Source organism: Macaca thibetana, chromosome 11 (genome assembly GCF_024542745.1).
Source record: "Macaca thibetana thibetana isolate TM-01 chromosome 11, ASM2454274v1, whole genome shotgun sequence".
NCBI lineage: Eukaryota > Metazoa > Chordata > Mammalia > Primates > Cercopithecidae > Macaca > Macaca thibetana.
Window position 1 is genome coordinate 61,251,347 of NC_065588.1, and position 23,603 is coordinate 61,274,949.

At 37.1% G+C, this 23,603-nt stretch overlaps 1 protein-coding gene across 1 annotated transcript in view; it reads right to left on the reverse strand.

The window, feature by feature from the left end:
* WIF1 (WNT inhibitory factor 1) overlaps window positions 1-23,603 on the reverse strand; it is a 71,730-nt gene that overhangs the window by 13,546 nt on the left and 34,581 nt on the right. The window contains exons 3-6 of the mRNA XM_050748613.1: window positions 13,852-13,960; window positions 4,896-5,036; window positions 3,826-3,921; window positions 2,783-2,878 (exon numbers count right to left, since the gene is read on the reverse strand). Coding sequence (XP_050604570.1) covers window positions 2,783-2,878; window positions 3,826-3,921; window positions 4,896-5,036; window positions 13,852-13,960 — 442 coding nt within the window. The remainder of the gene's footprint in view (window positions 1-2,782; window positions 2,879-3,825; window positions 3,922-4,895; window positions 5,037-13,851; window positions 13,961-23,603) is intronic.

Genomic DNA, 23,603 nt, shown 5'->3' on the forward strand with positions numbered 1-23,603 from the left:
CCTGGGCTTAAGGGATCTTCCTGCCTCAGCCTCCCAGATGACTGGGAGTAAAGGTGTACACTACCATGCCTACTTAAGTTTTGAAATTTTTTTGTACAGATGGAGTCTCGCTACATTGCCCACACAGGTCACAAAAAAATCAAGCCTCTTAACGTGGAAGGGAGTTGTAGTATTTTGGTATGGGATTTAGGATTTAGGAGAACCAGCTCTTGGGGCCTCCTCTTTGCTGCAGTATTGCTAAGGCTGGACAGTTGTTTTTGTAAATGTGCCCTGTCTCCTCACTTCTGTTTCTCTTGGAGATAAAAGGGAACGATGAGATCAGTGCCCTGAAAAACTTTGGGATCAGTGCCCACTTGGCCCGTGTCCCATGGGCACTGCCCAATTACTGATGTGTAGAATGCAATGGTAGAATTCGGCAAAGTTGTTATATAACTTGGCCACACTCTTAGTACTTGTATGCTATTGTATTGTCATGAGCAAGTTTCTCTACATTTCTGTTGTTCAATGATTCTTGATTAGAAAAACAAGCAGCTAGAGACATGAAGTATGTTTCTCTGGGGCTGAGGCCCCACTGGCCAATGCTAAACTCCTTAGGTCCTAAAGGTTGTGATGTCCCAAGGGCCAATGAAAGTTATTCTTTAATATTTGTTCAAATAGATAGTGCTGAGGTCTAGCTCCACAGTAGTAATTAAATCATTTTTCCAGAGCCTCCACACATTCCTTCCTGGAGAATAAAAGCACGTTTTGTTGAGGTAGAAAAAAAATTTTTTTAGTATTCCCAGATCTCCAGTGAGACCAAGTGGAATTTCAACAGACTTTATAAAAGAATAAAGAAGTTACTGGAGTCTGATGAGTAGGAAAATCTTTCATTTGAAAGATAAAATATTATAAAATATAATATATACTGGAATATAGATAGATATATTACTTTAACAGTGACCATGTGGTGTTTGTGACACCACAGCACTAGAAAAACACTGCAATTGACACTCCATTTTGCAAACCACACCAACAATGGCCACACCTACGTAAGAAGGTCTCTTGTGAATATATGAGTTTTTCAACTAAATCTCTGGAGGATTTGTGTTATTTATTAATAGTTTTGAGGTCATAAGAGTTTAATTCTGCTCTAGAATGCCCAGTTTTAAAATAGCAGAGATACTGAATGCTAAATTTAGACAAAAAGATTCACGGTAATGAATTTTACTCACTGGCTGTTAATTCTTATTAGAGTAAATAGTGCTTACTCTTTATGAAAACACATTAAAAAAGGTTTTTTAATCCAATACTGTAGTTTTAAAAGACCACTTTTAAAAAGGCAGAAATGCTTTCACATATTATCTCAATATAGTTATTATATATAGCTCAGGGGTGAGGGACAGGAGGGTCAGTGGCTTAATTCCAAGTCTAGAGATAGAAAAAGCATGGTCCACACAGAGATCAAGTTGCCTGCCCAGGTTCAGAGTCACTTGTGGAAGAATCGAGGGCTGAATTAGGTAGCCTGGGTGGCAACATGGTACAGTGCAGGATATGAATTTGGGTCAACCGACTCAAGTTCCATAAACCTCACTTTGCTTATCTAGGATGAGATGGATAATACTTTACATATCTCAAAAGATGTTCAGAGTAAAATCACATAACTGTATCATCATAAAAGAGTAAACAACCATAAATTATTCTGACTCATACTGAAGGCTCTTTCCTTTAAAAAAAAAAAACAACAACAAAAAACTGCTCATGGCAATCTTATTTGGTACTAACTGAGTGATCACTAAAGAGACACTTTTCAAGAATAAAATTTATTATTCCATCTTAACTTATATGTTTATTGACAAAAAACAATGCTCTATTTATACACTTAGCATTTTTAACACAAAGATAACTTTATTAAATATACAAATTTCACAGCATAGTCTTTATTTTTTTCCACTTAAAAGATGTGAACTGGGCAAAATAAACAAGTATCTTGTAAAGAGTATGAATCATTCAGCAATTTTAGGGCCAAGTTTGAATACACTTACTAAGAGTAAAATCTGGCTGTGTGGCTGCAGTGTTGAGAAGGAAGAACCCGATCTCTCTGGGATGTGATTTGTGAGCAAAGTATTGAATCAGGAGTCAGTAAACTTCTAGGTTAGGCAATATATAGCAGGTTGTTTAATTTTAGCCTTGGAAGTTCACCCACAAAACCGATTTAGGACATACCAAAATTTCATGTGGCATAGACCAGCTAATTGTTCACAAAAATTTGCACTCCGCTCACATAACATGAGATGTCAGTGGGAGACAGCTGTCCAGCCAGGGGCAACATTTCTTCTGCCTGAATCCAGGTAGGGCCATGAGGCTAATTCCTACCTATGGAATAGGTGTGGAAGTTTTGTGGGTAACTTCTGGGCCAGGGCTTTAAATTTTTTAATTAATTTACTTATTTTTAGCAGTGCTTACTTCAATCCTTCTCTGCCTATTGGCTGGATCTAGAGAGTTCCAAAGTTCTAGGCAGGACCACAGATAGAGGGTGCCTGGGCTCCTGAGTCACTTCATGAAGAAGAGCTGCCCTGCCCACTGACCAGGTAAAATGCACTGGAGCATTCTGTGAATGAAAATAAACTTTTGCTATTACGCTACACTAAAATTGGGATTTCAGTTACTGTAGCAGCCATCTTTACCCTAAGCCATACACTCTATTTACAGAGCTGTTATGAAGAGTGAGGACATATAAAGTAACTCATTCTAATCAAACATTTTTAAAGTAAAAATAACTTTGTTCTTACAAAGAAACTGTTACCTTTGTCACAGTTCACTCCATAGAATCCAGGTGGGCAGATGCAGAAACCAGGAGTCACACAAAGTCCACCATTCATACACCGTGGGGTGCAAAGGGCTTATAGGGAGAGAGAACCCTGATTAAGGCCAAATGGTATTTTGGAGCAGGACCATTTTGAAATGTCAATAATACAACAGGTCTACATTTTCAAGCTTTGTGGTTGACTCTAAAATGATTACTCTTCAGAGACACAAGTTTGCTATATTAATATTATTTTTGTGGTATAAATTAGGCTATTTTTCAATTTCTCAGCCAATTTCTTAGAGATGACTTTTGGATTGGTTCCATTTGAATACCTGAATAAATTTTCCCCAGAATCATTTGACTAAGATGTAGTCTTCTTAAAACTGTTAAATATGTTCAGTCTGCCCCATTTCCTTAATCTTCTAATTCCAAGATAAATGCAAAGAAGAAAAATAAGAAAATATTCTTTCTTACTTATTTTAAAATTATTTTTTAACTATCTCTCATAGGATATTCTTATTTCTTGAAGATGAAAAATATTTTGCTTACTCTAGTCAGATAAGCTCTTAGTATTTAAACATCTTATAATTAATATTCATTTCCATGCTTATCTTTTTTCATATATTTTTAAAAATTAATTTCCCTGAAATTGATGTACTTGCTACACAAATTCTTTTCACCCACTTTTTTGCCTTGTAACATCATAAGTCAGATATATTATTCGTTGTGAATCAAGCTACTTTTAATTGGAATAATTTCAGATCAGTGGTGATACTAGCTTTTTAAACCCAACTTAAGTGGAGAAAAAAACCCTCAAAATTATCATAAGATTATGCCAAAGTACGGTGGCTGTATTTGTGAAGTGGTACGAGTTGGGGGAGATGGCCACGAATGGCCACAAAAAGTGGAGGCATTGTGCCAAAGTTTTCTGCCCCTGTGACCAGAAAAATAATTTCAGGTGTTAAAAATCCACATGGGGCTCCTGCATGACATCCATGTTCATTAGGAAGGGAGCAAGGGAAGTCGGCTCTGTGTCTTACCTTTCTCACAGTGAGGTCCGTGGAACCCATCAGGACACTCGCAGATACGTCTTTCATTACAAAAGCCTCCATTTCGGCACCCGCCTGGGCACTCAGCTTCACCAGAGAGAAACAAAGCTTATATGGACACCCTTGAAATCATGTTGGGTGAATCACAGCCAGCATGAGACAGTAGTGTTCATTTCTGTTCTAGCCCACCAATTAATCATAATTGATCAAATACCAGTACTTCCAACTCATTCCCTCGATATCACTTGGATTTCACTAAAGCTGCTGCAGAGTAAGATTTTGCCTCTCTTACTTCCAATAGTAGGGGGCTCATGGAAGAAGGTAAGGCAAATTTTATTCTGCCTTCATCTCCTCCTACGGATCTACTGTACCTTGTTAAATTCACACTGCAATTGAATGAATGGTATTGCCTTTCCCCTTTCAGAGGGTAAGATGACTTATAGGTGCATCTTTAGAGCACTGAAAGGCTCCAGAGCTTAAATTCTGAGCTAGAAAAGCTTGTATGCAGATGCGAGAGGAGCCTGGGCCTTTATGTTTAAATGGGCTTCTGGGGTGTGGTGGGGAGGTACTGAGTGAGGCCTTGACCTGGTAGGAATCACTGGCATGAGGTGGCACCCTGTCCTCCATGGATGTGAGCAGCATCAGGCTTTCGTTAGGGGTTATATTACTGTTGTCTTTGACAAGTGGGAAGTGATGGTAATGACAAGCCACCTTGCCGTGAGCAAACAGAGCAAGAAAGGGGGGGGAAATTCATGACGACAGGTAAGATATACTGGGACTCCCAACAACTGTGTTGGAGGAGTGGAGAGGGAGGAAGAAAAGGTGTTTTGAAAAGGTTCCTATTCCTAATATTAAAAGTGGGGTCAAAGTTAGAGAAAGTCTTTCTTAGTACTGTTGCTAAATCCTGTGCTTATCATCTCCTCCTTCCGTTGCTGTAGTTATACAGCCATCATCCAAAAAACCGTGTGTGTGTGTATGTGTGTATAGATATAAATATTTGGCCCAAGTCACACCTAAAGCCCTTACAACATGTCTTCTCTTGAATCACCATCAGTGCTTACCTTGCTGACATGTTTTAAAGAAGATAGCATTTTGAGGTGTCTGGAGAATGGTGTTGCCTTCAGAATTCATAACAATCACATTCACTTCAAATGCTGCCACCCCATCCTGTTTTCCAAGACATGGGAAACCAACTTGAACAACTAAAAGAAAACAAAGAGAAAGTATGGGGAAACAGTTAATCTAGTTGATTCTAGTTTTACAGAAATCTTGGGAAGACAGTCAAAGGACAAAGCAAAAATGTTCACATGTTGTGGATTTCCTTGTATCTCCACTGGAGTAGGAACTGTATTTTGAGCATTAAGTTGGGCATCATGTGAGGTGAAGAAAGAGTGAATGACTCTCATTAATTTTTACCTCATTAATATGGAATTGGGGATATTCTGTTCATAGTCTAAACTTGTACTATCTTAAATATTTTCCCTGGAAATTAAAGATGGAAACAAGAATCATAAAGTGGCTAATTATACATCAGTGTAGCATGGGAAGAACAAAAAGACAAAAATAAGTAAAAAGTGGTTGATTGGGGGAAGAAACTTTGTGGCATCTTCGTCAACCTCCATATAATCCAAAAAGGGCTAGAAATAAGCATTTCATATCTCCTAAATAAAGCCCGATGAGCAATACCCCACTGGTTTATGTTTACTATGTGTATGTGACGGTGACAAAATATCTTCTTTGAAAATATTTTATGACTCAGACTAGAGGCCAATCATTGGACTGAGTTAATGAAGTTAATATTTTATCAGGCTGTTTGTTAATAAGAAGTGTCCATATCTCAGGCATCTAGAAGAGAGTTTGATGTGATGAAATAATCTCATGAATAGGGTTATATCTAATAGTTTATGTTCCTAAAGAGAAGTTTCTCTTTCTTGTGAGTCTACACTTGGCTTGTGCAAGTGTTGACAATGAAGTCACAAAGCAGGGATTGGGAACTGAAGACATTGCTGTACAAAGAGGGAAGGAGGACACCCATTGTGGGATACCCACAAGTCACTGGGCGAAAATGGGGCAAATCAGACACAACCATTTGCTGAGAAGCTGATTATGTATATTTCCAACATCCACTAGGTTATGATAACATATCCACTGGGTAAGACTGATCTAGGAGATCCACCAGACTTGTTCTTCCTTGTGAATATAAAGAAATATTGCTAATGGGTATATTTTTTGCTTCATTTTATTTCTGCATGGCAGGTTATGGTTTCTGCCAAGCTTGTGCAGAAACCATATCAAGCTAAGACGAATCTTTTCCTTTTAGAGTGTCAATAAACTTTCTCCCTAGGTTTATAGGAATAAATGGGCTGGAAACTGGTCTGCCCTTTTCTGTAAAGCATTGCACACAAGCTGGTCATACAGTTTCCTAGCGTGCTTTTGGCAACCCAAAACTCCTCTTACAGCTCTGGCATTGTCAGTGTTCATTGCTATGCCATACTCAAAATTACATGGACTTCCATTTCCAGCTCCCCTGAAACTTGAGATTTTAACATTGCAAATCGTTACGATGAAAAAGGAACACGGATATTTTAACAGAAATAAAAAGAAAAAACAAAAAATTTGTGTCTAAAGTTCTAAAGTAAAATTGTCCCTATTGAAAACCTTGGCTTAAGAAAATCCCACATATAAAAATGCCAATTTACAAAACATTTATGAATGGAGATTTCTACTTCAGAAAGTAGCAAAGGAATTGACAAGTAAGTTCCTTAAATTGTTTGTACTTATACTTTGTTCAATTATAAAACTTTACTCTTCTTATGACTCTTTTACATGGACAGGTAGGCCAATAATTGCTTTGAGGCATAAAAAGATGGAAAAACCTGAACGGAGACTTAAAGATAGAACTTTTAGAATCTTCCTCACTGCACGCCATCATCCAAACTTTATTCTTTTCCAGGTATATCTTTTATCTGAACCACATTCAGCCTCTCTTTGCAGCCCACCTGATTCTTTTAAAAAGGCCCTTCAGTTGTATTTTGGCTTCCAGAATCTTGGTATGGAAGAGAAGATGCTTACCAGTAAACTCATTTTCATTTCTGCTTGCCAGCATTATCAAATTTCAAAACATACCTTGGATATTAAATATCAAAAACTGTCTTATTAAGTTTGTAGGAAATTTAGTTAAGAACAATTATTAGTTCTTCCACATCTTCAGATGTGCTAAAAGACCGTTTACAAATCTGGTTAAATTATGACTACATGTTCACAAGCTCCCATTGTCAGTTGTCAGGGATGCTTCTAGAGGGTTTGGAGTGCTCATATAAAAGTGTGTGGTTTGCGGCCGGGTGCAGTGGCTCACCCCTGTAATCCCAGCACTTTGGGAGGCCAACGTGGGGTGCATCACTTGAGATCAGGAGTTGGAGACCAGCCTGGCCAACATGGTGAAACCTGTGTCTACTAAAAATAAAAAAATCGCCGGTATGTTGGCATATATCCATAATCCCAGCTATTGGGAGGCTGAGGCATGAGAATCACTTGAACCCAGGAGACAGAGGTTGCAGCGAGCCAAGATAGAGCCACTGCACTCCAGCCTGGGCAACAGAGCAAGACTCCATTAAAAAAAAAAAAAAAAAAGGAAAGAAAGAACAGTGTGTGGTTTGCTAACATAACCTTTAAGTCAATTAAAGTAAGGACATGTTCACAGAGTTCCCAGGCCTGTGGTGATGCTAGAAGATACGGCTTTCCACTATCGCAGGGAACAAAAACGAGGTTGCAAAAGCTAATGAAAGTTTTAAAATAGAAAAACTGCAAGCAATTTTGGCAGATAACTAAAGATGCAGTATCTTCATTTTCTTAGTAAACTAAAAGAAATGATATCCCTAAAAATTATTTTACTAAAGTTATATTCAATTACTGTTATAACTGATATGAAATATTTTCCTTCTTACATTTTTTAAAGACCTAGTATACTCTAGGCTTACAATTTTTGCTAATTTTATTTGTGCATAATAATTCCAGCCCTCAAATTCAGCTTCAAGTTAAAAATGAACACATTAAAAATCCCATCAGCCCAGGTAGATAAGTTTTACCTGCACATTTCTACCTCTTTGGAAATAGAAGGCATGTAAGCACATTTATGATCTGAACCCTATGGCAGAATGATTTGTAAAGAACTAGGAAATAAAGTTTAGAAATTAGGAGGTGCCTAGCTTATAATTTCAATGAATTACTATTTTTTTCACTGAGGATATCTTGTGCCAGATCAACAATTAACTTTTAATGTAAAAGAATAAATTACAGAAAGATGTGATAAATCAAACCATTACACTTGCCCACTCTTCAATTTTAAAATACAAAGTAAAAATTTTATTTCTTCTTGTGCAAACCCATTTGTCTTCCTTTCTGTTTATATAAACTTTACCTATAAGACCATTTAGGTAATAATATTTATAATTGAACACCTTTTTAAAGTTTTCAAAGAATTTTGCTTTAAAAAACCAAATCTGACTGTAGTTAGCTGCATCTCCAGTAATTGCCTTTTGTCAACCCTGTGCTCTGCCCAAACTATTTCTCTCAGTTCCCCAAATGTGTGGTGCACTCCACAATTTCCTGACTGCACACCCAGGTGCTTGGAATGTTCTTGTGTTTTCTGTCCTCCCACTCAACTTTCAAGGCCAAAATTAAATAGTACTTGCTTTCTTTAGCCTTTCCTAACACCCCTTGCCTGTATAATTACATTTATATATTTTACAAACACCTATATATTATTTCATTGTGGTGTAATGATTTAATTACAGTTTGCATTCTTTGCTAAGGATGAGAATTCTCAAAAACAAGAACTATATCTTGTTATTGTAATCTCGGCATCTAGCATATTATCTGTCACAAACTAGGTACCAACAGATGTGATATATGTTATGGTAGACACAACCATATATCTCATGTGCATAGGCACACACTTGCACTTCCACACATGCACATACCTGCACAAATACACAGAAACAGAAATTCCCATATACGGTGGGAGTTGTAGAGAATAAAATACTAGCAACAGCACTCAGAAAAACAGATGCACAGAGAAAAAGAGACATCAAAGGCAGAAAAAGCAGAGACTCTTTGCTTCCAAGGAATAACAGGAACGTGAAAGTCATGTACTTTTGCAACAATAGGCATATGAGTAAAGAGCCACTGTTCCCAAACGCTAGATGAAGTTAGGCTGGTTGTGAATTCCAGTGCAGAATAGGTTGTATAATCTAAACGAGGTGAATTAAAACAACCCAGAAAAACTAAAGCAGATTGAATATAACTCACAGCATTGAAGTACAGACTGATATGCCATTGATTGCACATCAACTAACTCTTCCACAGAAGAAAGCAGCAAATTTGTTCTGATTGCATACTGCTCCCACATACAGATGGGCATGGTGCTCAGATAGCCTCAGCCTCCAGTCAGTTGAGTCCCTGTCCTTACAACAAGGCAAGAGATGAGAAAGGCAGGCAAGAGCCCATCCTCCACACCATATGATCATGAACCGCTACATCACTAGAAATATACAACGTAAATATTCATCAGTCCTTCAAGCTGCCCTGCCAGCCATTCATTCTCTTACCAAATACTTAGCACAAACTCTGGGCTTCACATTCTGCTAAGAACTGGGGTCACCTATAAGAAGATGGTCTCTCCAGCATGGGCATCTATTTAATACAGTGTAGACATTGGATTCCTAAAAGTCCTAGTTGAGAAACACCACTGCTCTGTTGGTTTCATGGTCAGACCAAGAGAGTGTTCAAAGAGGCAAAGTCTTGGCTTCATGAAACTGTTTTTTGTTATACAACTCAGTAATTTTACTGAACCACCCTGCAGTTTGTATTTCCTGTTTTTGTTCTCTTCTGATGCCAGAAGGCAGGCACTTCATAACTGTTAAAGATCAAGAGTTTTCTTTTTTCATGTAGTGTTTAGGCATATAGGAGTCTGTAGGATAAAAGAACAGTTTAGCAGCTTGGGGGTATAAAATAGCCCTGTAGAATAATGAATGCTACCTGGATGCTTAAGAGCAAAGACACACTGATTTGGTTACTTTTTAATAATGCAAGGTACCTTCACTTCTCCTACTAGAGGGACTGAGCTAATGAGGCTAATGAGTAACTGCCCTGCAATGGTCTAAGGTTCCCATAAACTTCTTGCACCTGCATTTCTACAAACAAATCCTACATCTGCTTCTAAAAGACTGTGTGTGTAAGGGGGTGGTGGGGTGAGGGAGTTGTATATGCAGAGGATGTGTGTGTGTGTGCAAGTCCGTTTGCACACATGGACACATGTGTACATATCTCCTGGTTCCCAAAGAAGGCTTGTTGTTTTTAGTTTCAGGTTGACCAAAGTGTTACCCACTTTTCCCTCTACATTTATTATTTATAAAGAACCCAAAGTATTAGAAAATTATGTTCTATCTAAACATGATCTATTAAAATATCCTCACATCATATGTTCAAAATCTTATGTGTCAATTTCCTAAGAAGTAGAATTTCAGTAATTTTTTTTTTTTTTTAACTAGACACAAAAAGTGAAAAAAGCACTTAGGATACGAGCATTAAATTAGAAATTCAAAGACGCAAGATTTACCAGAAGCTGAGCAGGTAGGTATAACTGGGAATTAATGTATTTTTAATGGGCCATGATGAGCTTATATTCCTTTATTAATCAGAAAAAATATATAAAATAGAAATTGAGAGATGTTATGTACTTATTTTATTCTGACTGCTTCTAAAACAAAACAAAAGAGCAAGAAGAATTTTATAGAAAATTATCTTTAGCCAGGTGCTGGCTCATGCCTGTAATCCCAACACTTTGGGAGGCCAAGGCAGGCAGATCACTTGAGGTCAGGAGTTCGAGACAGACCCTGGCAACATGGTGAAACCCAGTCTCTACTAAAAATACAAAAATCAGCCAGGCATGGTGGCGTGTTCCTGTAATCCCAGCTACTCAGGAGGCTGAGGCAGAAAAATCACTTGAACTCAGGAGGTGGAGGTTGCGGTGAGCTGAGACCCACACCACTGCACTCAAGCCTGGGTGACAGAGGGGCACTCTGTCTCAAAAAAAAAAAAAAAGAAAAGAAAATTATTTTCGACTAAAAAGGAACACCATGTGACATGACATGAGATTGAGTGATGACCGTATTCCAAGAATTTGGTGGCTGGAGTGCCTTTGTTTTCTCCACAAAGTAATAAAGCCCTACCAATGCCATCTGAGTGGAATCAGCGTATCCAGATCTCTGGAATAGATACTCATGTCCTTGGGGCTACACATCTCAGGTGAATAAATCTTCACCCAGAACCCAAACACATCTAGGTCAGAAACAGATCCTCTAGGGGGGCTGTTGGTCACACCTGCAGCACTGTGATGATCAAAGAGAAACTGAAGTTATACTCCTCCTGTCTACACCCATGATGGCACTTAGATTGGGAAATTAGAGAAACTCTGTTTATTTAGTCTCCCACTCTTATGGCAGTGGAATGCAACAAGGAAGATCCACTGGAAGTGGCAGATAACTGTAATCTGAAAATGCCCATTGTAAAAGTACCTGATCTTCTGGTTACTTTAGAGACTTAAATTAGTTCTGAAGGGGATTTGTATTAGTCATCTGACAAAATTTATTTTCATGTTCCTCTAGAAGAATAAGACTAAATTTTTTTTAAAAAGAGAGAGTATGCCATTGATGATTTTAAAACACTATAAACTACAACTATCACAATAGTAAAATAAAGAGTAATCTCTAAACATACCCTATGTGTAGAAAAACTTAACGTGAAGTAAACAGTATATCTTGAATCAATTCAACTTCTCATGTCAGAAAAGTTAATGACTCAAAAATAATTCAGTTTAGAGCCTTATTTCATAATCCAAAAATAAATTTTTATAAAATGCTAGATGCATATGTAAGTTATCACTTAACTGCTTTCTGAAATAGGAATTAGTACCAAAACATACATGCAGTGCAAAAAATTGCAAAGGAAAAGATAGGTTTGACCACATAGGATTTTAAAGCCTCTGCATATTCTCCTCCAAAATAACATAAAATATAAATGTTAAATTGAAAAATATGCAATAAGTGGTAAATATACCTAATACACAACAAGCTTTGCAGATCAGTAGGAAGAACACTATTATCTCAATATAAAAATGAGCATGGTACACATTTTTCATGCTTTAATAGATACAAGAAAATTTTTTTTTCCTTAATAGGAATAAAAAATACCAAAAGAAGACTGTGATAAATGACTTTTTACTTTTTCTTTCTTTTATCTTTTTTGAGACTGACTTTTTTTTTTTTTTTTTTTTTTTTTGCTCTGTTGCCCGGGCTGGAATGCCTTGGTATGATCATATCTCACTCCCCAGCTCAAACAACCCTCCTGCCTCAGCCTCTTGAGTGTCTGGGACTATGGGCATGTGCCATCATACCTGGCTAATTTTTAAAATTTTTTGTAGAGACAGAGTCTCACTATGTTGCCCAGGCTGGTCTTGAATTCCTGGGCACAAGCAAGCCTCCTCCCTCAGCCCCCGAAAGTGTTGGGATTATAGGTGTGAGTCACCACACCCGGCCCGACTTTTTACTTTATTAGCCACTGAAGTAGTTAATGTGATCAATAACCTATGTTGATGAGATTACAGTAAGCCAAGCATTCTCCCTATTGCTTAACCAGGGTAAAAACGGGTATGATAACCTTTATGGAAAGTAATTTGGCATTTTGGCAATTTGTTTTAAGAATCTTTAAAAAGCTCATAGTTCCTATCCTTTGACACAATAATTCAACTTTTAGGAATCAATTTTAACAAAATAATGAGATAAGCACCAGGATTTTGGTATGCACATTAACCCAACAATTACTTTCTGAATACCTGCTCTGTGCTGGGCCCTGGGGTGGAGCCACAGTGAACAAAAATTAGGGCTCCTATGTGCATGGAAGTTACCATCCATTAGTTTAAAAAAATTGTGATATTTCTATATTCAAACTCTAAAAACAATGTCATTAACAAGTAATAAGGGAATGGGTATACAAATTATGGTATATCCATAAAATAGAATATTGTAAGATCATTAAAAACAACTTTTGAAAAAATCCATAATGACATAGGAAATGGTTATGTTAAAAGGTTAAAAGCAGAAACAAAAAATCATGATGCAAAACCAAATATGTATTATCGCAAGTATGTAAAAATTCAGAGAAAAAAGATTAGAAGGAACTACATTAGGATGTTAACACAAGGTGACTTGTGATCTCTACATATTTGTAAAAGTCAGAAATTCTGGGCTCTAGTCTCAACTCTACTGCTTATTACTATCCTAATATTTGACTTTGGGCAAGCCAGTCAAATCTCCTAAGTCTTAATTTTTTAATTTAGAAAATGGAGCTGCAATTCTGGATTTGACTCACTGCTAGTATTCAAATTAGATAGCGCAAGAGTGGGTCTCCTGTAAGCTGAAAAGTTTGAAACAAATATCACATACTATTATTTTCTTAGCAAAGAAGGATGATTAGACTAGAAATGTTGAACGCCTTTCTCCCATTTTTCCACGTCTCCTCTCTCCTTCAAATTCTAATTGAGTACAATGCTAACTTTTGGGGAATTTTCTTGACTTACCCCATCTGCCCTCCAATCACTTACTTTGTATCTTTGCCACATTTTTGTGTATCTCATTAATCCATACATTGGCCAAATATATCTCACTAGATGTGTTTATTTCTTCTTTTTTTTTTTCTTTAAAAATGTCTTGAATCATTTATGAACTTAGTGTGGGCTGGGCTGGGGCTATTCTGAATTTTTAGAAAATTATATAACCATAATTTCTTCACTCCCATCTTAATCCTTTGCCCACAGAATAACAACTGAACTGTCCTAAAATCAACAGATCTCTTTAGGAAAACATCTCATAACCTCTCTGATGGTAGGACATTTGCATCTTAAATATTCTCATCATCATTACATTTTAAGTGTAAACCTTGCTTCAGGCAAAGACCACCCACCTGATGCCTTGTGAGGCACTGTTCCCAGCAGAGGGACATTGATGGTTGGATCTGCCATGATGCCTTTATCCAGGGAGCGCAAGGACAGGAATTCATAGAAGTATTCTGCCTACAGAAAAAGGCACTGACAGTTAGTAACATGGAAACCACAGAGAGGGAGAAGGCACCACTGAATTCATTGTCCATATGATGGGGCAGAGATAATTTTCATTACAGGAACTCTGGAGCACACGGCATCCAAGATACTGGGTAGGCACAACGCACCCTTCTGTGTTAGACTCTGGAGAGAAGTGATCTTTAAAAACATTAAAAATAGTCACAATAGTCAGTCTGTTTTTTGGGGTTTTTGTTTGTTTGTTTGTTTTTTGAGACAGAGTCTTGCTCTGTTGCCCAGGCTGGAGTGCAGTGGTGCAGTCTCAGCTCACTGCAACCTCTGCCTCCCAGGTTCAAGCGAGTCTCCTGCCTCAGCCTCCTGAGTAGCTGGGATTACAGGCATACGCCACCACGCCCGGCTAATTTTTGTATTTTTAGTAGAGATTGGGTTTCACCATGTTGCCAGGGTCTGTCTCGAACTCCTGACCTCAAGTGATCTGCCTGCCTTGGCCTCCCAAAGTGCTGGGGTTACAGGTGTTAGCTACCATGTCCGCCCAGTAAACTTTTAACTTAAATGATATTAATTGCTGTCTTTATAAAAGAATGAGAAAACAGATTCTCTTAGGGAAATAAGTGATGTCAAACCAGTTATTGACTAAAGTCCATCTCAGCTATTTTAGCCATTCTTTAATACTCCTAATTCTAAGTTCTAAAGTGAGTCTTTTGATCAGAATTTGGAGAGTTGTAATGAAGTCCCAAATTTCATGATATTGCTGTTAACTTTTATTTTTTACTCTCATTCCCTTTGAAAGATTTGTATTTAATGTCTCAATTTATTATGGAGAGAAAAGCCAAAAAATGCAAAAACCACCATCACAATAAGATAACAGAGCCATAAACCTTTACATTGTAAACATGTTCATTTACCCACTAAGTCTAGTTGAGAAAATGATTCCTGCTACTCAAATGGCCATGAATATTGAAAGTAATGATGCATAATCTCACTATAGAGCTTTAATGCTTAATGGATTCCCAACTGGATTATTAAAAGGGTTTGTGAAGGCCAGGCTTGGCAGCTCATGCCTATAATCCCAGCACTTTGGGAGGCTGAGGCAGGTGGATCACTTGAGGTCAGGAGTTCGAGATCAGCCTGGCCAACATGGTGAAAACCCATCTCTACTAAAAATACAAAAATTAGCTGGGCGTGGTGGTGGGTGCCTGTAGTCCCAGCTACTTGGGAGGCTGAGGCAGGAGAATTGCTTGAACCCAGGAGGTGGAGGCTGCAGTGGGCCAAGATAGCACCACTGCGCTCCAGCCTGGGCAACAGAGCAAGACTCTGTCTCAAAAAAAAAAAAAAAAAAAAAAAAAAGTGAAAGAGAGGCATCACTAGAGATGCTATAGACATTTAAGCAAGAAAACATATTGCTGTCAATGTTACACCAATAAATTCAATGACTTTGATAAAATGAACTCCTTGAGAAACACAAATGAACAAATCTGACACGAAATAGAAAGTTTGAATAGCCTTATGTCTGTTAGGGAAATTATATTCAAAATTGTAAACCCCTCCAACAAGAAAAATTCCAGGGTCAAATGGCTTCCCTGGTAAATTCTCACAAACATTAAGGAAGAAATAATGCCAACATTACACAAATTTATAAGCATTAGAGATTGTTATTATTATTATCAATATTGTTTTCATAAGTCTCCTCCCTCAGTTATCAGCTTCCAGCTTGAACCTGGGAGGCAGAGGTTGTCACGAGCTGAGAACATGCCACTGCACTCCAGCCTGGGTGACAGAGTGAGACTCTGTCTCAAAAAAAAAGAAGGGGGCGGGTTGTGATGGTAACAATATGTTCTTGCTTGGAAATAAAGAACAATCAATAAATAGCACCAATGCTAACATGAGAGTTAGGTAAGTTGAATGGTTCTGCAGTTACTTGTAGAGACATCCAGAATTACATTAATTTAATGTAATGAATTTAATTAATTAATTAATTTTTTGCATTCTATCCATTCAGTTCCACACCCAGGACTACATTAATGTAATTAATTAAATATATTAATTAATTTTTGCATTCTATCCATTAATTAAAGAAATTACATTAACATGAACCAGAAGGAGGTTAAAAAAGAATATGACCCTATAAGCAATATAAAATTTACTTTACAACATGAAGATATTAAGAGATACATGGTAGACATTCAAACAATTTGCTCTTTTAAATCACAGTATCACATGCAGCAGGCATTAAGGACTTCATATGAGGATAATAATGCCAAGGGGTAGTCTCAGATCCTGTGGGAACTTGCCTATACTTGAAGTGAATTGAGAAATACTTCCTGGTTTCACCAGGCCGAAAGGAGCACCTTCATGGACCAAATTCCCACTGCATCCCCTCCTGTGAGTTGTGGTCAAGGTTCCAGAACACCACTGTGAACAGTTCCCTAGGTGGGTAACAACATTGTGTAAATTAATTTATAAAATTGATTCACTAGGATGGCCCTCAGAATAAAGGGTCATAAGGCAGAAAATTCTTCCCCTGTTTAAGGGAAGGCAGAGGTTTATAAGAAGTCTGATGAAGGGAGTGTTGTCACGAAAGGTGATTCAATTTGGAATGAATTCCTTTGAAAGAGAGAACAGTATGCCTCTCCCTGCAGGAAAAACCAATGACTATTAAAAGTGGATTCGTTTTCATGAATCCAGGTGTTTTAAATGACTTCTACCACCTGCACTTCCCTCTACACTTTACTAGATAATAAGTATCATTTAACACATTGTTCTAAAATGTATTTTATTTGGCACTATGAAAGGATTAGTGATAGATGCCTTTATAATGAATAACATTTGAATTATTTATATTACTAAGTACAGTAACAACAATCACACAATAAACATGGGTGTAACGCACACCATGTGCCAAAACATTCTAAACACTTTATTAACAGTACATATAATGTTGGAAAAGAACTGAATAGATAGAATGCAAAAACTTTGAAATGAAAAGGTCAAATACCATATAAGTTATCATTTACTACCCCATAATTATATCTTTGAGCTTTGTCACATTATAAATTAAATAAACCTTCCTATGTGTGATATATTTTAAAATTACATTTGTAAAACTATAATACTTTTAATAAATATAATTTAACTAAAAATAAACTTTTAATAGAAACTAGACACCCAGATTAAAACAATGATTGTGTAGAATTGATGGTGATTTTTTTCCTTTTCTCTCTTTTTCAGATTTTCTATATGTGAATTTATATCTTTTAGTGAAATAAGTGCATTTATTTTAAAAAACAGCATTAATCATGTACCCTCCTTTCAGTTATGTGGCTGATGATTCTTTTTCCATAATTCTCTGATCATAGATAAAATATTCTTCTTGAACATCTATTTAACATGGCTGTGTTTATACAACAATTTTATTTAAATCTCTTGCACGTCTCCTTGAAAGTGTGCTTCAAGGAAACAGCAATTCGCATAAAATAGCTTCTGAATGTCTCCTTCTTTCAAAAAATGTTGATGATGTTCAAAGAATATGGAACTGAAAAAATTTCATTCGGAGGCCAGAAACATAACTTTACAGAACCTTCAGGTATGGCCACAGAAGGTAGGCTGAGAAGCATGGAATCTGTTAAACGTAGCATCAGAGAGTTGATAATGAGCAGTGGCACGACTGCTCCACATGATGCAGCTAGGCTTAATAGATTTCCCTGGACACCCAATACTCTGATCTAATCAATAACAAACTTTACACAAAGGTGTCCCTTTTATTTCTTTGAGAATCAGTAAACATTTGTCTTATTCTAATAAGACTATCATAAGGCAGGAACTGGTTTCTTTCCTGGATCTTATCAGCAAAAGGCAGTTACTAGAGTAAATCGTTTTCTTTCTTGCTGATGATGATAACTAACGGTGCATGAATCTGTGAAACATGTAATTTCCTGGATACTTGGTACATTTCTTAAAAAAGATTTTGTCTGTGGTTTTCATTGCCTCTTTAAAAATTCTAACTTTACACTGGAAAGTTTTAAGATCAAAAAAAGAAAAGAAAAAAGAAAAATTTGAACTTGAAAACCATTTAGAAATTAACCTTTTATCTCTGATGTTGACACTAACTTCTTTCAAAGTTTTACTTTGCCATTGTAAAGAAATCTGAAACCATCAATACTGTAAAAATATTTCTACAAATATAGTATTATGAACTACACAGTAAATATATCCTTCATTTAACCTAAGGGCTTAAATTAAAAGCCACAATAAATGGCTGATGAACAATATATTTATGCCGTACTCTAACTTCTAGACAGGACTTTCTGTTTCTACTTTATTTATAATATAAATATTCTTAGACTCAAATCTCTGCATTGGAAAAACTTGAGAGCAAATAAAATCCAAATTCTATGCCAAAGAGAACAGAGAACTAGCTTTAAAGTTCGGGAACAATTTCCACAAATTGTAGATTTATTATTTAGATAAAAGGAACTCAGAGCATGAACAGTAATAGAGAATTGGTATATTGGAGAGTCTAAAACCTCTATTAGGAAAAAATACATTTTGTTCTATTAAATGACACTAGAGTAAACTCAGGTAAAGGCAAACAGAGTGATTATCTGGGAAACACATGAAAAGGTTGCTTTGTATTCAAACAAAGAATGGGTCTATTCAGGAGAATAATTCACTGGCCTGGTTTGCCATGCAGTAAATTTTCTTTTCATGGAGAAGCATAAAAGACACCCAAATATTATCAAGAGAGGAGTGCTGGAGGTCATTTAACTTGCTTCCAATTGACTTGGCTGAATATTAGGATTGTTCCTTCCAGATGAGATGAAGACATCATTTAAACAGCAAAATGGGACAACTCATAAGGCCTTTTTTCTGGCACTTCTTTTGGGGTAGACATAGAGAAAGGAAGCAGAGAATTGCATTAACCATTGCGAGGAATGAAGAGAATCCAATATTTCTCTTCTACCTTTGAAGTTCTATGTTTATGGCATGCACTTAATCTAATAAGCACAATAATTGTAGGAGCCTCTGAGTTAAGAATCAAAGATCTTTCATAAAACATAGGTCTTCAAACCTCTTTTAACCCATATATCATGATGCTGGCCTAAGTGCTCATGGAAGAACGTTAAAACAATGAAGTTATCATCTTTGTTCTAAAGAAGGCTTCAGGCATTTATAGATACAAAACACACAGAAGCCGTAAGGTTTGAAAATTTTCAAATAATTTTTGTTGAATGTTTATTATACTGCAGTTACTTTATTTAATTATCACAACAGCCTATTATTATTATAGCATACAAGTGAATTCAGATTAGCAGATTCACTGGGTATGAGAGGTACTAAAGAGATACAAAATAGATCCTACACTGTATGTGAAGGGCCAGAAAAAATCTAAAATCAGCATGGAAGGAAAACAGTTCAATGTTAAAGACCCAAACAAAATGAATAAGCATGCCCAATGATTAAAATAATCTGAACATCTAGAGCAAAAATTGCCAGATCTCACATTCTTCCTCAGAATTATTCTTGTTACCTCTGCAAAATTTCATCCTTCAAACTCAAAGTTCACTATCCTTGGACTCTGTGACACTCTTCTGATTCTCAAACCACTACTTGATTTTCCTGCGTTTCCTCATTGACTCTCCTCTCAGCTCATAAGCATATACAATCACTAAGACTCTTTTTATATTGTTATGAAACTCAGGTATTTTCATAGACTGAACCATTTCCCTATAGACAGTGATGCTCAACATGAACCATTCACATCCTCCTTCCAAAGCGCAGACTCTTCTTGCCATCTGCCTCGTGCCCATGCTCACGTTCTTGGAGCCTGCTTCATTATCTTCCAAAATCAGCTTCCCCACTTGATTTCTCTTTTCTTTTTCCTTTTCCCTTTTCCCTTTCCTCTTTTCCCTTTCCCCTTTTGCTTCTCCTCTCCTCTCCTTTTCTTTTCTTTTCTTTTTTTTTTTTTTTTGCATCTCACTCACTCTGTTGCCCAGGCTGGGATGCAGTAGCACAATCATGGCTCACTGTAGCCTCAACCTCCTGGGCTCAAGCCATCCTCCTACCTCACCCTTCCAAGTAGCTGGGATTACAGGCATGAGTCACTGTGCCCAGCCCCACTTGATTTCTTTCTAGCTGCCAACAGTCTTGTTATTGTTTCAATTAACAGATACTGAATCTCAGGGTTATTGCTGTTTCTTACCTCTATCTCATGTCCCCACAGAAATACACCAAAATCTTATCTTTTCTTCTTTTATATCTTATGATTCTGTACCTTCCTTTCATCCCCACCACTTCCACCTGAATCCAGCATTTATTTCCTCATATTGGCATTATTATAACATTCTTTGAAATATTCTTTTTGCCTTTCTATTTAAAAGTGGCCAATACATCAAATTAAACCACCACTTTTGCCATGTTACAATCCTTTCCTGTCCCTGCTTATGGCTGGGATAAAGCCTTCAGCCTGTTACGTGTCTCCACAGCCTGGTTCCTTTGTCTTTTTATCTCTCACTACTCCCCAACAGGGATCATCTTCTGGAGCTCACTGGCCTGAAGTGATACCATAGCCATGCCTATATTCCAGTGATTTAACCTCTACTGACCTTCAACAGGACTTAAACCAGCTTGGCCCTTAAACATCTACCACTATGCATTATTATTAAACTTTTCATATGTTTATATCTTGTATTCTCATCTAAATGCTGGATTCCTTGTGGCTAAGAATGGGACTACATATTTTTTCCAATGGTCTACTGGAGACTCACTCAACATTGTGCACAGCAAGGCATTTGAAAAATATTTGCTGAATAAGTGAATGAATGGCCTACTGAGAAGCATCCAGAAGTGTAACCCCGGTGCGTTCCAGAACACATTGTTGTGGTAAAATGGCATTAGCCTCTGATTCTAGCAACAGGCAGCAGCTTTTCTGTTTTGGCAATTGCTTAGTTACTTTTATGGGCCAAAAACCTCTCTCTTACTTTTCTGTGTGGTCAGCCATTACAGCCCACAATTGAGAATACAGAACACTTTTGAAAAAAGAATAATCAAACACTGACATTTGTTATCTACCTGATCTGTGTATAGTTTATAACTGTTTTATGCTGGTTCTGGCACAAAGCTTTGGCAATGAGGCTCCCAGAAAGAATGTAAGGAGACAATGTAAATGAGGTCCTGTTCTGACACAAGACTTTGCCCAAGGCTCTTCTGGTTTATATTTCTCTCTTGGGTTTCCAGTCATTTTGCCTTCTATAAATTACAGGATGTAATTGCGCTATCACTGGGAAACTGTGAAATACAGATTGAATATCCCTTTTCCAAATTCTTGGGACCGGAAGTGTTTTGGATTTTAGATTTTTTTTCAAATTTTGGAATATTTGAATATATATAATAAGATATCTTGGGGATGAGACCCAAGTCTAAACACAGAATTCATCAACTTTCATATACACCTTACAGGCTGAAGGTAGTTGTATATAATACTTTAAATAATTTTGCGATTAGTCACACAAAGTCAGGTGTGGAATTTTCCACTTGTGGTGTCATCATGGCCATCAAAAAATTTCAGATTTTGGAGAATTTCAGATTTTGGATTAGGAATGCTCAACCTGTATCAACAATGACTATTTTTCCCTGCCTCCTTTTGAAACTAGCGCTTAGAAGAACTTGTTTCAGAAAGGAAAAGGGAAAGCGCCTTCTCATGCAGAGCTGCTATTTATTTTACCGATCGTGGCTTAAACAGGCAATGGAAGAAACATTGCTTAAAGAGAAAATCTCGGTTAGCCAACTTCTTCTGTTCTAGTCATTGTTTTTATATACACTAGACTAGACCCCAGCCAGTGGGCTGGACTGACGGAGTGAAGTTATTGGAATATAATGGTGATATTAAAACTTGAAGTTCAAATAAACATATCCAGGACTATGAGAGTTTTGTAAACTAAAACTGGCAGGAGATCACAGTTTGGCTTCACATGAATCTGAAATTTCTAAGACATTTTCCATTTTTTCCTCCTAGGGTTTGGAATCACCACTGCTCATGCAAACCACAAACAGACCTGGCTATCTGACAAATCGTTGGCTAGTCACTCTCTTTCAAGATGTCTAAAGATAGAGAAGCAACAGAGGGCTATACTGCTATTTTGTATTAAATAAAACCAACAGTTAAGGTTTTTTATTTATATTTTTTGAGGAAGGGATGACAGAAAAGTAGAAAAGCAAAGCATTGGGAAATGGAAAACACTTTTTTCAGCTCATCTAAAAATTGAAAAAAAAAAAAAGGTATTAGTATAAATATGAAGTAGAATTTAAACCAAATTTTGCCCTGTTCAGCACACTGCTTTCACTGGTTTGCCAAAATTTATAATGGAAAGGGTTGTGTAGGCAGCAGTGGGGCTTCTGAAAACTTCTGTTCCCCTGAAACTTCCAGGACAAGTGCCTCCTCCTCACAGTAAGCCTGCTCCAACTCAAGCAGTAGCAAAATCCTGGGTCGATGCCAACCTAAAAATTGGGCATGGGGAGGAAGGAAGCATTAGGCAACTAAGGGGGGCAAGATAAGGGACTGAGGAAAGAAAATGTCATTACAAGTAGTGTGGCTGACACAGTGGAGACCAGGGACAGTCTAAACAGGAGGTGTGGAAAAAGAAACTGTGGAGAAACTTGAGAACAAAACGACACATTTCTGTTAGATGCTAAGGCAAGATGATGATTCCAGGGCATAGAGGTGCCCAGAAAGCAGCAGTGTGTGTGCAGGTACTTGGAAGAAGAAGGGAGAGGGAGACAGTTCTGGAAAGGGAAAAATAATCTCTTTCCTTGTGGTTTTTTTTTTTTTTTTTCCCATCTCATCTCAAGGCTTACATTTGAATATTTCTTTTCTTAAAGCTTCAGAAGCAGTCATTGGGTATTCATCTGTATGAAGGGAAAAGAGAACTGTGCTAAGAGCTATTTCTTTACTAATAATTTTTTAAAATCTGAGCAATTGTCTGGGCGTGGTGGCTCACACCTGTAATCCCAGTGCTTTAGGAGGCCAAGGTGGTGGATCATGAGGTCAAGAGTTCAAGACCAGCCTGCCCAACATAATGAAACCTCATCTCTACTAAAAATAATAATTTAAAAAAATTAGCTGGGCATGGTGGTGCACACCTGTAATCGCAGCTACTCTGGAGGCTGAGGCAGGAGAATTGCTTAAACCTGGGAGGCAGAGGTTTCTGTGAGCCAAAATTGTGCCACTGCACCCCAGCCTGGGTGACAGAGCGAGACTCCATCTTGGGGGGATAAAACAAAACAAAACAAAACAAAAAACCCTGAGCAATTACCTTCACACCTCATGCAGTACATTTGTTCTTCATCAATATCTCATTCCCTTGTTCTCTCCTTCATGCATTTCACATGGTGATATATTTCAGCAAATCAAAATTTTTAGGACAGAATGATATTTACAAAGTGTACATAAAAACTTGAGTAGCACATATAAGTAGCTCAAAGAGGCAAAATTAATGTTCCATTTCTTTCACAGTTCTTTAAAATGCATAGTTACCTCAAGGGGTGTATATTTACTTCATTCTATTGGTAAAAAGTAAAAGTCAAAATTTTAAAACTGAAATATCAGGAGATATATTCAGTGGTGACTTCCAAAATATTTAAA